The sequence below is a fragment of the Oratosquilla oratoria genome, chromosome 6 (assembly GCF_046742065.1).
Source record: "Oratosquilla oratoria isolate Oo_2021 chromosome 6, ASM4674206v1, whole genome shotgun sequence".
Classification (NCBI taxonomy): Eukaryota; Metazoa; Arthropoda; class Malacostraca; order Stomatopoda; family Squillidae; genus Oratosquilla; species Oratosquilla oratoria.
The window spans coordinates 34493628-34506077 of NC_134782.1; the positions used below are offsets into that span (position 1 = coordinate 34493628).

At 40.8% G+C, this 12450-nt stretch overlaps 1 protein-coding gene across 6 annotated transcripts in view; it reads left to right on the forward strand.

Moving 5' to 3' along the window:
* LOC143026382 (dedicator of cytokinesis protein 1-like) overlaps positions 1-12233 on the forward strand; it is a 195231-nt gene extending 182998 nt beyond the window's left edge. For 5 of the 6 annotated variants that reach the window (XM_076186653.1, XM_076186655.1, XM_076186658.1 and 2 more), the window contains 3 exons: positions 1354-1477; positions 1663-1808; positions 10757-12233. In XM_076186653.1, the coding sequence (XP_076042768.1) occupies positions 1354-1477; positions 1663-1808; positions 10757-10834 (348 nt within the window). In that variant the 3' untranslated portion in view covers positions 10835-12233. Of the gene's footprint in view, positions 1-1353; positions 1478-1662; positions 1809-10756 lie in introns of those variants that run through there. The other variant, XM_076186659.1, reaches the window with a different exon arrangement.
* The last annotated feature ends 217 nt before the right edge of the window (positions 12234-12450 follow it).

Sequence of the window (12450 nt, forward strand, 5' to 3'; positions counted from 1 at the left end):
TACTACTACTACTACTCTACTTCAAGTATGAGTCGGTTACTTAGAAACAGACCAGCATGAAAACGACACAAATTGCAATCCAGTCTTCCTTTCATGAGGAACCTAAAGGATGCCCCAAGGGCTGTTGATGGCTACGGTGGGAGATTTTCCAGTCATTGAAAGTTGAGGCAACATTTATTATAGCAGACATTTCATCCTACAATTCACACATTGGCAGGTGATAGAAACAAGTTGAACATGAGATTTGTGGCAATGATACTTAGTGGGAAGTTAATTTCTGTATGTATATACTCATACTTCTTGATTTGAAGACTACAGTTTAACCTCTTCCATATGATGATGTCTATGTAGGCGTCATGAGGTGATGGGTATATGAGGATGCCAGTGATTATATTTTTGTAGTTGCAGCTGAGCGAATTGGCTTGATCATGTTTCCTGTGTTTATTACTACTCATTGAAAGAGATTGAGTAATACAGCAATGACTATATTTTATAACATGGTTATTGTGATGCATCAATCATTGTACCTCAGGCATCCAATGCTGTATGTGAGAATTTGACTCATATTGAAGAGGTTAAGCTTGTATGCATGATTCATCATCATCAGAAGTAATACTGCTCATGTTTGACAACAAGAATAAAGTACACATATGGAAAAATCTAATAGAAAAAAAATTGTTAGCATCTTTTGGTGTTCTGTGGCTCATGACATGGAAGATCCACATGCAAGTGGAAATTAGATGTCATCAAAGAAGAATGCTGGTCAGTTTTTACCCATAATTCTTCCTTTGTTCCTCTTCATTAAATTTTTACTTTACCACCTTTTCCACTAACATCCTTTATCCACTTCAGTACGATGATGCCTACATAGGCATCATAAGGCGCGAGTGGGTACGTGAGGATGCCGGTGTTGGTGTCGTGATTATATATTTATTTTTGTAGTTGGACATGAGTTACCCCCAGATTCTGTGTTTATTATTATTCAAGGTAAAAGAGAAGGAGTAATACAACAGTGACTTTATATTTTATATTGTGGGTAGTGTGATGAATCGTATATATGGCAGCTGATGCTGTGCACGAGAATTTGACTTGTACTGAAGTAGTTAAATGGGTTAGGAAACAATTCCCCTACCCATTCCTTTGTTTTTAGTTTTGAGGATACAGCAGATAGATTCCAAAATGATAGTTGGGCTGGTAAACCCCCTTATAAGATTACTATAAATTGGATTAAGAGGATGTGTATAATGCATTGCATTTGAAATGTTTTAGGTAATTTTAGATTGTTTGGTTGGTAGCTATACTAAAAGACAGAGCTCCTTAGATTCTTACATAACCTTTCACCTTTCCCAACAGGTGACACCTGAGCGACCTTTGCGAACAGAGGTTGAGCGTGAAAAGCGAGCTTCCCGCCCAACTTCTTCCAATCTTAGCACAGCTTCCACACCTTGTGCATCCACAGGGTCAAGGGAAAGCCTATGTAAGTAGATAAATGATTATTTTTTCAGCATTTGATTTGGAACACAAGCTCATTGGAGTGTGCAATGTTACAAAATATGATAATGATGATTCAGTTAAATGTTGCAAACTCCACTTTTCCAACCCCTCTCCACATTACATCTTCTAACTCTAAGTCTTTCTTTTAATTTTATTCTGCCCCTACAGCATGGCCTTCAAGTACTATGAGCACCACCACACCTACAGGGTCTTTGGATGATGTACGGCCACCCTTGCCTGCAAAGACGCGGGACAAAGATACTGATTCACTTATCTCTAATCTTACTCTTAACACCTGCATGCCACTTGGAGGGGTAAGTATCTATCATTTGTTACCTTAAGTTTTTCAGACAAGAGAATTGAGCTCCATAGTTGCCAACAGTGCCTCTTGGTCCTTCTGGGAAGAAATACTAGACTGTTGTCAGTGATGTATTTACCATAATCATAATATTACAAAATAGTAAACTTGCACCCCCACATTCTCCAGGCCTTCTCACAGGTCCCATAGGAAGAACTTTTGAACCATTGTCTGTGTTGTATTTATGTATGGAAGGCAGATGTGGAGGGAGTGAACATGAGGGGACATCCTAGGATGAGGTGGATGGATGGGGTGAAGGGGGCTTTGGGGAAGAGGGGAATGTCTGTTGAGGAAGGACGGGAGAGGACAGAAGACAGGGATGAACGGAGAATGGTTGTATATGGATGATGTTGTGATTGCATGAGGTGGAATGGGCAGGGGGATGGGGGGTGAGGTAGTATGTGTGAGTAAAATTTGATGCAGCCCGAAGGGATTTCTCCCTGTCTTCTCCTTTTATGCAATGGGGGGATGGAGAGGGGGGGTTGCCGATTTAATGAAGCGGCCTTGCTGTGGATGTGCTGTGTCTTGCGACACTGCTTCTGACCCAGGGCAGTGGACAAGGTGGGATGACCCGTCATCCAGGAGGTGCTAAGATAAGAGGGAGGGTGGAGGGGTGTGGAGTGTATTCAGGGATGGAATGGGTGGAAATGATTTTATGCCTTTTCCTTTTTGGCTACCTCCCTTGTAAGGGGGAAAAAGCCTTGGTATATGTATGTATGTATTTTGCGGGAGAAGAGCTATGCTCGTAGTGACCCGCAGTTGTATCTTTCCACATCCAGTTCTTTCATAAAATCATGTATAGTTTTAGCACTCACTGTTTTTTTTCTCTCAGTTTGTTCCATGTATCTATTACTCTGTGTGGAAAGCTGTTCTTTTTCAGATCTCTTCTGTAACTGTCCTTCTTAACCCATTCAACTCCGATGACAAGATGTCTTGTCATTTGGTCAAATAAAACAAAAAATCATAATAAAACAACAAAATGTTTGATGAAACACCAGAAAAATATGACGTCAGTCCTCGCTTCGCTGCGAGCGAAGCGAGGATTGACGTCATATTTTTCTGGTGTTTCATCAAACATTTTGGTGTTTTATGATTTTTTTTTTATTTTACCAAATGACAAGACATCTTGTCATCGGAGTTGAATGGGTTAAGATTCTTCTTGTGTCCTCTTGTATTTCTTCTGTCCCATTTAAGTAGGTTATCCCTATCAAGGATTTCCATCCCTTTCATATTTCTGTAGATGGTTATCAAATCGCCTCTTTCTCTTCTTTGTTCCAGAGTTGATAAGTTTAGTTTGTCCAATCTTTGTTTGTATGTCAACTTGCTAAGTGTTGGTGCCATCTTTGTCATTGCTCTTTGAATTCTTTCTAGTTTCTTTATGTTTTTTTTTGTGCTAGGTGTCCATAGTGATGCTGCATATTCTAATTTTGGTCTTACCAGTGTAACTAGTATCCTCTTTACCATTTCCTCATCCATGTAGTCAAAGGCCACTTTCATTGATCTTATTAAATTGTAAGTTTCTCCAACTATTTTGTTTACATGTTTGTCTGGTGTCATGTCGTTTGAGATAATTACTCCTAGGTCTCTTTCTGAGTTTACTTTTGTAACTTCCTTTGTACCAATTTTGTATTGACCGGATATTCTATTTTCCAAATTCCATTATACTACATATCTTTATGTTGAAATTCACTTCGTTTTTTATACTCCATTTCCAGACTTTGTCCAGGTCTTCTTGGGAAGATTTACAATCTTCCTCTGTACTTATTCTCTTCAATAGTTGTGCATCATTTGCAAAGAAGTTTATATAACATTCAATTCCTTCATCCATGTCATTTATATAAACAGCAAACATTATCAGAGCCAATACGGAGCCTTGGGGGACTCCACTTATCATATTTACCCAATTTGAGTTCTTTTCTCTAAGTACTAATCTCATTTTTCTTCCATTCCAGAAGTCTTTCATCAATTTAAATAATTTTCCCTGTATTCCACCTATACTATTGTTTCAATTTTTCTTAGTAGCTTTTTGTGTGGTACTTTGTCAAAAGCCTTTTGTAAGTCCAGGAAGGGACAGTCTGCCCAACCATCTCTTTCATGTATTATTTCTACCAATTTTGAATAAAAGCATATTAAGTTTGTAGTACGTGATCTTCCACTTCTAAATCCAAATTGGTTGGGGTTTAGTTTTTTGTTCTCTTCCAAGTGTGTAGTCCATTTATTTTTTATAACTCTTTTGCATATTTTTGCAATTGTGCTTGTAAGGGATACTGGTCTATAGTTTGTTGGATTTTCTTTATCTCCTCCCTTATATATTGGTACATTATTTTCATTTTTCCAATCTTGTGGTACTTTTCCTTCTTTGAGTGAGAACTGGGGAAGAGGGGAATGTCTGTTGAGGAAGGACGGGAGAGGACAGAAGACAGGGATGAGTGGAGAGTGGTTGTGTATTTACTTAGTTGTGATGCATGAAGTGGAATGGGTGGGGGATAGGTGAGGTAGTATGTGTGATAAAAATTCGACACAGCCCGAAGGGATTTCTCCCCCATCTTCTTTTTTGCATGGGGGGGATGGAGAGGGGGGGTCACCGATTTGATGAATTGGCCTTGCTGTGGATGTGATGTGTCTTGTGACACTGCTTCTGACCCAGGGCTGGAGAAGATGCAGAGATGACCCATCATCTAGGTGCCAAGATAGGAGGGAGTTAATTGGGGATGGAATGGGTGGGAATGGAATTTATGCCTTTGTTTTTTGGCTACCTCCCTTGTAAGGGGGAAAAAGCCTTTGGTGTATGTATGTATGTATGTATGAGTGAGAAGTCAATTATCGTGTATTTTATCTGTGATTTCATCTATCCATTCTTTTAATATCCAGTTTGCTATTCTGTCTGGCCCATGTGACTTTCTGATATCAAGTTTCTTTATTTGGTCCTTTATTTTGAAAGTAATAAAAATATGTTTTGGAAAGGAATTAAGTGAGGAAGAGGAGGCAATTCAAGTAGAGAAAAGGTAAAAGGTGCAGATGGAGAGATGATAATGGAAGAGAAGGCAGTAAGAGGAAGATGGTCAGAGTATTTTAGGGAGTTCCTGGATGTAAAGGAGGATAGGGAGGGAAAGATAGTTGCAGTGGGAAGTGCTAAAAACATGACTGTGATGAGTGAGGAAAATGGAGGAGAAATAAGGAAGGATGAAGTGAAGACAGTTGTTAAGATGATGAGAGTGGGTAAGGCACCTGGTCTGGATGGATGCCATGCAGAATGTCTAAAAAAGGGAGGTACAGTGATGGTGGACTGGCTGGTGAGGTTTGTTGGAGAGAGGGTAGAGTGCTGGAGGACTGGAGGAGTGTTTGTATAGTTCCACTCTACAAGGGAAAAGTATGTGAGTGTAGTAGTTTCAGAGGGATTAGCTTGTTAAGTGTAGTTGGGAATGCTTATGGAAGGATCTTGATTGAGAGGATTAGGAGAGGAACAGAGGGAGTAATTGGTGAGGAACAGTGTAGATTTAGGACAGGTAGAGGTTGTGAAGACCAGATTTTTGTGGTAAAACAGATATGTGAGAAAGCTATAGGAAAAGGTAAGGATTTTTTGGGGGGTTTTATGGATCTGGAAAAGGCTTATGACAGGGTAGACAGGAAGGCATTGCAGATATACAGGGTAGGAGGAAAGGTTTTAGGAGCTGTCAGGAGTTTTTATGAGAGTAGTAGAGCATGTGTCAGGATTAGAAATGGAGAGAGTGAGTGGTTTGAGGTAAAGGTTGGACTTTGTCAGGGATGTGTTATGTCGCCCTGGCTGTTCAACTTGTACATGGATGGGGTGGTGCAAGAGATAAATGCAAGGGTGGTGGGTCAGGGATTGGAGATGGTTAAAGAAAATGGAGAAAAGTGGGAGGTGAGCCAGCTGTTGTTTGCAGATGACACTGCGTCTGTAGCAGGATCAGAGGAGGGATTGAGGAAGTTAGTGACAGAGTTTGGGAGAGTGTGTGAAAGAAGAAAGTTGAAGATAAATGTGGGTAAAAGTAAGGTGATGAGATGTACAAGGGGTGAAAGTGGCAGCAGACTGGAAGTGAGCATTAAGGGAGAGCGACTGGAGGAAGTGGATAGTTTTAGATACTTGGGTGCAAGTGTAGCAGGAAAGGAAGGAGTGGAGGTGGAGGTAGAATGTAGATTGAGAGAATTAAGTAAATGCCTTGGTGGATTAAAAAGTGTAATGAGAAATAGACATTTGGGATGGGTGCTAAGAGGAGATTGTATGAAGGAGTGATTGTGCCAACAGCACTGTATGGGGCAGAAACATGGAACATAAGAGAGGAAGAGAGAAGGAGTTTGAATGTGTATGAGATGAGGTGTCTGAGAAGTATGATAGGGGTTACTAGGCTGGATAGAGTGCGAAATGAGGTGAGGAGGAGAACGGGGGTGGTAAGGGAGTTAGGAGATAGGGTGGATGAAAGAGTATTGGGATGGTTTAGACACATGGAAAGAATGAGTGAAGAAAGACTAGTAAAAGAGGTATGGAAGGGAGATGTGGAGGGAGTGAACATGAAGGGGCGACCTAGGATGAGATGGATGAAAGGGGGTGAAAGGGGCTTTGGGGAAGAGGGGAGTCTGTTGAGGAAGGATGGGAGAGGACAGAAGACAGGACAGGGGTGAATGGAAAATGGTTGTATATGGATGATGTGATGAATGAGGTGGAATGTATGGGGGGTTAGGTAGTATGTATGAGAAAAATTTGATGCAGCCCAAAGGGATTTCTCCCCGTCTTCTCCTTTTCTGCATGAGGGGACGGAGATTGGGGGTCACTGGTTTAACGAAGCGGCCCTGCTGTGGATGTGCTGTGTTTTGAGTCACTGCTTCTGACCCAGGGCAGTGGACAAGAGGCAGGGATGACCCGTCATCCAGGAGGTGCCAAGAGTGGAGGGGAGTGGAGTGTAATAGGGATGGAATGGGTGGGAATGGTTTTTATGCCTTTGTTTTTTGGCAACCTCCCTTATAAGGGGGGAAAGCCTTTGGTATACATATTTCTTTCTGTGTCACCATTACTTCTTTCATTTTGCGGGATCTTTCTTGGTGTCCATCATCCCACATTTGTGAGCTTTCAACTGTAAATACAGACTTAAAGTGTCTGGTCATTACTTCAGCCATTTCTATATCTTCTATGTATTCTTTATTTCCTTCATGCAGTTTCACTATTTCATGTTTGTCTTTTAGTTTATTGTTTACATGTCTGTAAAATAGTTTAGGTTGGTCTTTGTATTTGTCTGTTATATCTTTTTCATAGTTTCTTTTTTCCTCTCTGTGTATGTCTACATATTCATTTCTCAGTTTCATGTATGTTTGCCATTTAGTCACTTTTTTTTTTTGTCTCTTTTCCAAGCTGTCTCTACTGTCTTGTCTCTTCTATCTGTGTCACCACATCACAGCCAGAAAAATGACTGTGATGGGAGAGGAAAATGACAGGTCTATAGGGAAAGATGAGATACAAAAATCATTGAAAGTGATGAAGGTTTGGGTTAAATGGGTGTCACATGGAATGTCTTATTAACCCCTTCCATACGGTGCCGCACACATAGGCGTCATGGGGAGCGAGTGTATTAGCGAGGCTGCCATATCGGCGTCTTGATTATATTTATTGTAGTCACCCCTCCATAATGACATTCTTTCTAATTCTTTTGTAATCGCATTTTCTATGGTTATCAAAATTCACGGGTGAAGAGAGAACGATCGATATAAGCGGTGACTATATTTTATGATGCGAGTATTATTACGACACGTCGTACGGCTGGCATTGGCTGCTGCCACCGAGATCTAAGTCCATGATGCCTACGTGTGCGGCACCGTATGGAAGGGGTTAAGGGAGCAGTTATTGTGGATTGACTAGTGAGATTGTTTAATGTGTGCCAGAGGAAGGGAAGTGTGCCAAAGGACTGGAGGAGTGGATATATAGTTCCACTATGCAAAGAAAAAGACAAATATGAATGTAGTAGATTTAGTGAGATCAGTCTATTCAGTATATTTGATGAGGCATGTGGGAGGGAAACAGAGGAAGTATATATATACATATACCAGTGGATTTTTCCCCCTTACAAGGAAGGTAGCCAAAGACAAAGGTGTAAATCCACTCCCACCCATTTCATCCCTACATCACTCCTATTCACCAGCCCTCCCTCCTTCTTTTCTTGGCTCCTGGATGACAGTTCATTCCTGCATTTTGCCCACTGCCCTGGGTCAGAAGCAATGTAGCAAGATATAGCACATCCACAACAAGACTGCTTCATTTAATCAGCAAACCCCCCTTTCTGTCCCCTCATGCAGAAAAAGAGAGGACGGGCAGAAATCCCTTTAGGCTGCATCAAAATATCATTCACACATACTCCCTCACCTCCCATCCCCCACCCACTCCCATGCATCAAAGCATCATCCATACATAACCATTCACCAATCACCCCTATCTTCTGTCTTCTCCCGTTCTTCCTCAACAGACATTCCTCTCTTTCCCAATGCCACTTTTACCCCATCCATCCATCTTATCCTTGGTCACCCCTCATGTTCACTAACTCCACCTCTGCCTTGCACACCTCTTTTACCAATCTTTCCTCACTCATTCTTTGTACATGTCCAAACTATCCCAATACTCTTTCATCAACCCTAATTTCCAACTCTTTTCACCCCCACTCTCCTTGTTTCTCACTGTATCCAGCTTAGTAACCCCTACCATACTTCTCAGACATCTCATCACAAACACCCGGAATAAATTAGATAAGGAAACAGTGTGTGCAAACACTATTCAAGAATTTAAGAATAAACTTGATGCTGAAAGATACAAAGACGGGTCACCACGAACATAGCTCCCTTCCCATATAATACAACTAGGTAAATACATATAAACCTTTCCTCTCTTATGTTCCATGTTTCTGCCCCCATAAAGTGCTGTTGACACAATCACCCCTTCATACTTTCTCTTCTTAGCATTTCCCAAATATCTGTTTTTCATTACACTTTTTAAACCCCCAAAGCATTTACTTGCTTCTCTCAATCTACATCCTACCTCCACCTCCACTTCCTTCCTTTACACACCTTCCCAAACTCTGTCACTAACTTTGTTAATCCCTCCTCTGATCTTGCCACAAGTGCAATGTCATCAGCAAACAGCTGGCTTATTTTCCACTTTTCTCCAATTTCTTTAACCATCTCCAATCCCTGGCCCATTATCCTTGCATTTACTTCTCACACCACCCCATCCATGTATAAATTGAACAGCCAGGGAGACAACATCCCTGGAAAATGCCCACCTTAACCTCAAACCACTCACTCTCCATTTCCAAATCTAATACAGGCTCTACTACTCTCATAAAAACTCTTGACTGCTCTTAACAGCTTTCCTCCTATCCCATATATCTGCAGTATCTCCCACAGGGCCTTCCTATCTATGTTGTCATAAGCCATTTCCAAATCCATAAAGGCCCAAAAAACATCCTTAATTTTTTCTAAAACTTTCTCACATCTGCCTTACCACAATACCTTGTCCTAAACCCACACTGTTCTTCAATTATTCCCTCTGTTTCTCTCCCAATTCTCTCAAAACTCTCCCATAAGCCTACCCAGCTACATTCAACAAACTGATCCCTCCGAAACTACTACACTCACACTTGTCTCCTTTTCCCTTGTAAAGCAGAACTATAAAGGTACTCCTCCAGCACTCTACCCTCTTTTAGACAAACATTAAACAACCTCACCAGCCAGTCCATTATCACTGTGCCTCCTTTAGATACCCCCAATGATACTCATATAACCCAAGTGCTTAAGTGCTCTCATCACTTTAACTGCTTTTACCTCATCTTTCATTATTTCTCTATTTTCCTCAATCATCACTGTCATTTTCTTAGCACTTCCCACTGCAACTACTTTTCCCTCCCTATCCTCCTTTACATTTAGCAATTCCCTAAAATACTCTGCCCATCTTCCTCTTATTGCTGTCTCTTCCATTATCATCTCTCTATCTGCACCTTTTACCTTTTCTTCTCTATTTGATTTGCCTCACCTTCCTCTCTTAATTTCCTTCCAAAACATCTTTTTATTACTTTTAAAGTTGTCATACTCTTACCCCATTTCACATCTCTCCCTTTTGCCTCCTTTATCCTATGCTTTACTTCTCTTATCTTTGTACCTCTCATATGATTCTCTTGTCCTATTTTGTAAACAGTCTGTGAATGATCATCATCTCTTCTATAACCTTCTTTGCTTCATCATCCCACCACTTGCTACCTTTCTATTTCCTTCTCTCCTCCTTGTTCCACACACCATCTTTGCACACCTTGTAACTCCCTTCTTGAAACATCCCCAATTCCTCCTACACTCTATCCTTCAATCTCTCCCAATCTTCTCTCAGCCTCTTATACTTCTCATTTAAGCAGTACCTCCCTACCTTGTGTCCTTTTCCTCTTTCTCCTTCTATCCTCCATTCTCAACTTACTTTCTACCAAAAAATTATCTGATATTCCCCCACTCTCTCCCCTTAGAGCATGTAGATCCAAAACTCTTCCTACTCTTCTCCTGGTTACCACTATATTGCCCATTAATGATCTATCTACCACCCTCTCCCATGTGTACTTATGCTTGACTTTCTTCCTAAACACTATTTGCTATCCAACTCTCTAGACACATCACATCATCTCTCCACTATGATTTTTTCCTTGAACTCCACACTTCCCAACCACTCTGTCTATTGGTTTGTTTCCTACCCTGTATCACTATATTGACATTTCTCTTTAAACCTTCTGTGCACTTATTAAAATCTATCCAATAAGCCTCCTTTTCCTCTATAATTTGTTTCTTTCATTAAATGATCTTTAGGTTGTAACAAATAGTATGTGAACCTTGTGTAAGAATTATCTTGTAAGTTTATTCTGTTTTCAGGTACTTAGTGACTACCCTGCTGAACCGCCTGAGAAACCACCACTACCAGACAGAAACCACAATCATAAAGAAGCTTGATTGATAGCAACATTAATAGGTAGTTTCATTTTGTGTAAAAATGTACTGTTGTGGTCAGTAATATTGGTCCTGGTTAGAGGCTAACCAGAATGCACAGCTAGATAGACTGGTGCTTAAGATGGATTAGTAAAGCTCTATCCAGACTCAGTGCTTCAACTGGCTCTTCCATATGTATGCACATGTCCTATATAGTTACATGGCCAAATTAGACCCAGATGCATGAATAAAATCTATTGATTGAAAATATATATTGCATCCAAAGGGTTGACAACTAAACATGCTTTGGATAAGAAGACAAATTGTTTTCTCAATAGTAGCCAGTAGGATTGGCCTACAGAGGAACTTGCAGTAGGAAAGTACTCTGTAACGTGTGTTTACAGAAGAAGGGGAAAGTGAGGGAGGAGCAGGTGATATGTAGGAGTTAGAAGAAAAGTGAGCTTCAAAAGCGAGGAAAGTGTGGTATGCTAGGGAAATAAGATAATACTGGAATTTTTTGTGATACATCATGATAGAATAAAAGAAAGGTTGTAGTAGCCTACAGGTACAAGAATAGGGCCCAGGACTTAAGGAGGGAGGCACTACAGGTGATATTAAAGAAAATTTGAAGAAATGAGAGGTGACATACCATCATCAACAGGTTAAAAGACAGATGAAGCAAAAACCTTCCTATTCTTTCATAATATGAAAATAGTATACTAAAGTTTATATTGTAAAGACAACTCCCCTCCAAGAGAATTAGCTATGTGTGTATATAGTGCTTGACAAAAGTATTGTCGGCCTGGGGTGAAGCGGACTCTTTTGTTGAATCTGGAGAGACCCATAGGAGTGGCATGGTTTTGTGCCAAAAATTCTGTCCACCTACAGCAAAGGGGGAAGGGGCAGAGCTTATCAGTGAGCCAAGAATGAATCATGTCAGTCATTGTCTTGTTGGTGAGGAGGGAAGTTATATGCTGCATCCCCCCATTGAGGGACCCTCTTGAACCTGACCACAACATCTGAGCCACCCCATCTTACTAATATGAGCAACCATAACCCAGATAGTTGCCCTCAAGAAATCTGGCCGGCAAATGAAGGAAATTGCCTCTGCTAAGGGTCAGAAGAGGCTTCTTCACCGGGCACTGGCTTGTGTACCCTAAGTCAGTAATATATTCTATGGTTAATGGTTCTCACTGAACGCACTTCGAAGAGTTTTGAGTTCTTTTCCTTCATTTGTCTGGCTGTCATATATGGATTAGACTAGTTCATATTTCACAATATTTTTAGACTGATCCCCAATCTTTTTAGGCACCCCAGACCTCTGCTAAATGGAATTCTGGTTGCCTCCCTTACAGGTAAATCTGGCAACCTAGTGGCAGATGATACAAGTACACATGCCAACATGTCTGGCAATTCCCTTTGTTTGCTGTCTAGTTTTATTGAGGGCTTCTATCTGGGCTATGTTTTCTGCACTCAAATGCTTAATATTACTCATATTGGTAATACAGGGTGGCTCAGAAGATATCATGGTTGGGTTTGAGAGGGGAACCTAGATGGAGGGGTCACAGCATACAATCTCTCTCCTCACCAACAAGACAATGACTGATGTGACTAATTCTTGGCTCACTGATAAGCTTCCC